The 4,600-nt window shown below is 61.9% G+C and overlaps 2 protein-coding genes across 2 annotated transcripts in view; one reads left to right on the top strand and one right to left on the bottom strand.

The window, feature by feature from the left end:
• PTPN23 (protein tyrosine phosphatase, non-receptor type 23) overlaps nt 1-1,092 on the top strand; it is a 23,149-nt gene extending 22,057 nt beyond the window's left edge. The window contains 2 exon segments of the mRNA XM_010862499.1: nt 30-159; nt 230-1,092. Of these exon segments, the coding sequence (XP_010860801.1) occupies nt 30-159; nt 230-709 (610 nt within the window). The 3' untranslated portion in view covers nt 710-1,092.
• A 79-nt stretch (nt 1,093-1,171) lies between these two features.
• SCAP (SREBF chaperone) overlaps nt 1,172-4,600 on the bottom strand; it is a 105,062-nt gene continuing 101,633 nt past the window's right edge. The window contains exons 17-22 of the mRNA XM_010862497.1: nt 4,492-4,577; nt 2,949-3,031; nt 2,680-2,846; nt 2,033-2,113; nt 1,642-1,848; nt 1,172-1,564 (exon numbers count right to left, since the gene is read on the bottom strand). Of these exons, the coding sequence (XP_010860799.1) occupies nt 1,319-1,564; nt 1,642-1,848; nt 2,033-2,113; nt 2,680-2,846; nt 2,949-3,031; nt 4,492-4,577 (870 nt within the window). The 3' untranslated portion in view covers nt 1,172-1,318. The remainder of the gene's footprint in view (nt 1,565-1,641; nt 1,849-2,032; nt 2,114-2,679; nt 2,847-2,948; nt 3,032-4,491; nt 4,578-4,600) is intronic.

Below are 4,600 nucleotides of genomic sequence, written 5' to 3'. Positions count from 1 at the left end.
CCCCCGGGGCACGGCCCCCAGCCCACCAGCCGTGTGCCCCCGCAGCTACACCTCAAGTTCTGCCACGAGGCAGTGGTGAGACATGTGGAGCAGGTGCTACAGCGCCATGGCGTGCCCCCTCCCAGCAAGCCCACGGCCGGCACGGGCATCACTCAGAAGGTGAGGGGGGGCCCCTCCCGGGGGCTCTGAGCACCTCATGCATCCTCTTCACCCACTCCTGTCTCCCCAGAATCACCTTCCTCAGGACTCCCAGGACCTGGTCCTCGGCGGGGATGTGCCCATCAGCTCCATCCAGGCCACGATTGCCAAGCTCAGCATCCGGCCTCCTGGGGGCATGGACTCCCCAGTGGCCAGCCTGCCAGGCCCTGTGGAGCCCCCCAGCCTGCCGCCTCCCAGCCTCCCAGAGTCCACCCAACTCCCCTCCTCTTCCCCACCCCCCCTTTCTTCCGCCTTGCCCGAGGCCCCCCAGCCTGAGGAGGAGCAGCCGGTCCCTGAGGCCCCCAGCCTGGGGCCGCCCTCCTCCTCCTTGGAGCTGCTGGCCTCCCTCACGCCTGAGGCCTTCTCCCTGGACGGCTCCCTGCGGGGTAAGCAGCGCATGAGCAAGCAGGACTTCCTGCAGGCCCACAACGGGCAGGGGCTGCGGGCTGCGAGGCCCACCGACGACCCCCTCAGCCTCCTGGACCCGCTCTGGACGCTCAACAAGACCTGACCGGGTGGACACTCAACGAGACCTGACCGGGCGTGCCCGCCTGGTCCTCACTACACCGTCTCCTGGGCCCGTCTCTCATTCCTGCTGCCTTCAGCCCTGCCTGCCTTGGCCCGCTCTTCTGTGGGGTAGCGGGTCTTGGGTCAGGCTCCGCTCCTCTGTGGGACCTGTTTTTCAGCTCTTTGCTATCGAATAAACAAACCTGTTCTGTGGCCGGTGTCTGCCCGTTGCTGCCCCTGGGAGGCCACTCCGACCTGCTTATGCAAGGAGTGTCTAGAGCTGGCGCCAGGTCGCCCCCCGCCCCAACTTTGTAACTGCCCTGACTTCACGTGGCTCCTGGCAGGAGCCGCTCTGAGCTGAGCAAGGTCTAACCCAGTGCTGCACTTCAGGCACCCGGAGGGTCTGAGTGATGGCAGAGCCCGTCCAAGGGAAGACACAAGTGGCTCAAAAGGCCTCTGGCTGATGTCATTTAAAAAAACAGATTTAATATTACAGTCATGAGGCAGGACAGGACAGTCAGAAGCAGCTTTCCCAAGACTCAGCACTCCCCCCGTCCAGGTCCAATGCGTTGCCAACCGAGCGCCCCAGCCAGAGGGGTGGGGAGGCCCACCCTCAGTCCAGCTTCTCCAGCACAGAGGGCACGTACACCAGGCTGAGCTCGCTGCCAAAGTTGCAGACAATGGCAGCGTTGTCCAGCACCAGGATCTGGCGGGCTGGCTGGGCCTCGCTGTTCTTGCCCAGGTAGACTGTCTGTAACAGGTCCCCGTAGTTCAGGTCCCAAAAGGAAACACAGCCCTGGCCGCCGGTCACCAGCAGGTTGTCTGAGATGACACCCAGGCTTGCGCCACAGCCCAGGTCCTGGACACAAGGACAAGACAGGCTCGGGGTCTGGAGCCCTTCCCGACAACCAGAGGCCCCGTGGCCCCCACGCCTACCTGCTGGATGGAGTAGAGCTTGATGCCCGTGCTGCGGTCCCAGATGCTGATGAGGTCGTCCAGGCCACTGCTGATGACGCACGAGGTGGTGCAGGTGAGGGAGGTGACATCCCCACGGTGAGCGAACATGTGGCTGACCCGGCTGCCAGTCAGCACGTCCCACAGGCAGATGGCCCCGTCTTGGCCTCCGCTGGCCAGCACCATGGTCTGCAGGAGTGGGTGTGGGGGCCTGGTCACTGGTGCCACCTCTGTCCCCAAGGTGTCCCAGTGCCCGGGTGGGAGGGAACCTTCGCCTGCCTCTCGGAGGCCCTGGGGACCAGCTCCCAGGACTCGGAAACAAGGCCGTGGTGGGTCTGGCTCAATGCCCCCACAGCCCACCCACGGCCCTCACCTGGTCAATATACACGGTCGTGATGGCCCCCGAGTGGCCCTGCAGGGTGAAGAGGCAGCACGAATCCTCCAGACGGAACACCTGCGGCAGAAACAGGCCTCAGGTGCTGGGCTCCTTGGGGTTTTATTTTAATTAGAGGAGAACTGCTTTACAATACTGTGCTGGTCTCTGCTGTGTGTGAATCAGCTGTGAGTACTCACATGTCCCCTCCTTTGTGTCCCCCACACCTCCTGCTGTCCACCCCGCCCCTGGTGGTCTCAGCGTGCGGCTGCGCACGCTGTGTCGCACAGCAGCTCCCCCCGACTAGCTGCTCCACACACGGCGCTGGGTGCCAGTGCCACTCTCCCAGCTCACCCCACCTCCTTCCCCGGTGTGTCCACAGTTCTGTCCTCTATGTCTGCGTCTCTATTCCTTCCCCGCAAATGGGTTTAGCAGTACTATTTTTCTGGATTCCACAAATACGTGTGATTATGTGATTTTCATTTTTCTCTGACTTCTCTTGGTTTTTCCAAATCACATTTCGGTCAGGAATTCCCTTCCACAGTTCATCCAAGACACCTCCAGCCTCTCTCTGACTGACCCCAGGTGCCCTCCCCCGACCCCTGTGCTGGGCCACCGCGTGCCCAAGAGATGGTGCCGACACTTACTCTCAGTGTGTGGTCCTGGCTGCCAGTCACGAGGCGCCCGGCAGCGGCCTTCAGGGCTGTGATGGGCTTCTGGTGTGCACAGGGCACGGTGTGGGTCAGGTGGCAAGCCACCCTGTCACTGCTGCTGCACGCGGGGGAGGCAGGGGAACTGCCCCGCCCCGGGGCCCCTGGGGACAACAGGCCAGGTGAGGGGCCTCGGAGAAGACACCTGCAGCGACCCCCGCGCTCCACCCACTAGGTGAGGCCCCTGGCCTGCCCAGGTCGCTGACCTCGGAACTGCAGGGGGCTGAGGGCAGTGTGGGTCTCCAAGGAGAAGAAATCGAGGGAGCCATTGAGTCGGGCGGCCACAATCCTGAAAGACAAGAGTGGCTGCCAGGGGGCTTGCCCTTAGAGCCCCTGGCCGTGGGGCTGAGCGCCACGGGCCTAGACAGGCCCGTCCCACTGGCCGGGGAGCAGTGAGGCCGCGAGAGACCTCAGCCCAGACGGAAGCACAGGTGCTGGGACCAGGTGCAGAGCAGGAGGGCCCTGCAACCCCAGTGCCACCCTCTGTGCCTCAGATACTTCATGTGTGAAATTGGGAACAACCGTGTGCGCCTTGTGGGGGCGGGTGGTCGTGAAGAGTAAGTGAGCTGATGATAGTGTAAAGTGGTACCTGGGGAACATGAGTAAGACTGGAAATTTAAAAGTCTGGGGGAGGGGAGTCCCCCTCCACAGCCTGGAGCCATAGGAGAGGCTTCAGTGGAGGTGAGAGGAGCTGAGGCAGGGCTGTGAGGAGCCGCAGAAGGCACTGCTGCCCTATGACAGAAAGGCAGCTCCAACACAGGCACTGCCTGCTCCGTTTCCTGTTTCCACAAGGAAATAAGGATTCTCTCCACCGCCTGGCATTCCTAGGCACAGGCTGATGGGCAGAGATGAAGATGTGTGTGCTCTGTGGCCCCAAAGCCTTGGGGCGAGTGGGGTTCACAAGTTTTCAGCCCATAAAGCTGAATGGTCCACAGCAGAGCTGGGGCAGAGGAAGGAGAGGGCAGAGCCGTGGACGCAGAGCTAGGCTGAGACACGTGGGCTTTCCCTAAAATGTCAAAAAACCACCAGTAGGGGAGAATTCCAAGCTCGGGGGAACCCAGTGAACTTGGCCAGGCTACACAGTAGGATGTCAGCTGAGACCTAAGCAGAAAGCCACCAGAAACTGACAACTCAGGGCGAGGGGTGTCCCCACCGCAGAAAACAAGGCTCCGCTCTAGCTCAGATGCTGGGCCACACACGCTCAGGGACCTGGAAGGAAGAGCCAGCCAGCATGATGGGCAGCTGAGGCGGTCACCAGAGGCACTTGGGTGGGTGAGCCCTGGGTCTATCAGCCCAGAGGTGCGGGGGCCCAGTCTGAGTAGCTGGGACCTCCCCCACCCCACCACCACCATGGAGGCGATGGTGTGATGGTGTGCTGGCAACACCTGGCCAAAAGGCATGATGAAGAGGCAAGCAAGAAGAGTCTACAGCATCAAAGGGGAAGGCGAGTTTTTACAAGGTGGTAGTTCTAAAGATGCGTTTTTCTGGAACTGAAAACCCAGAAGGGTCAGTAGTGACGGCTACCTAGACGAGTCTCACCTCAAAGGGTGAGAGGAAGACTGTCAGTGGTGAAGGGCCTTCTTTCACTCCCCACCTTTACCCTTTTGAGTTGTCACCTCCCATCAAGGCAGACTTCCTGCAACTCACAGGTGTGGGCTGTGTCACACCAGGGAAGGGGGAGCAGGGCTCGACCTCAGTGTGTGCAGAGCTGGGCGTCTAGGGGTGAGGCGGGCCTCCTAGCGCTCCCACCTTTTGTCCAGGAAAACGAGGGCCGTGATGCCTGATGACACTTCCTCACTGCTGCAGCGCAGGGTGCCCTCGATGGCGTCCCACACCTGGGGGCCCAGAGGCTGTGAGC

Source organism: Bison bison, unplaced genomic scaffold (assembly GCF_000754665.1).
Source record: "Bison bison bison isolate TAMUID 2011002044 unplaced genomic scaffold, Bison_UMD1.0 scf7180017864482, whole genome shotgun sequence".
Classification (NCBI taxonomy): domain Eukaryota; kingdom Metazoa; phylum Chordata; class Mammalia; order Artiodactyla; family Bovidae; genus Bison; species Bison bison.
The sequence above is the reverse complement of the archived record's forward strand: the minus strand, read 5'-3'. Positions and strand labels throughout refer to the sequence as shown.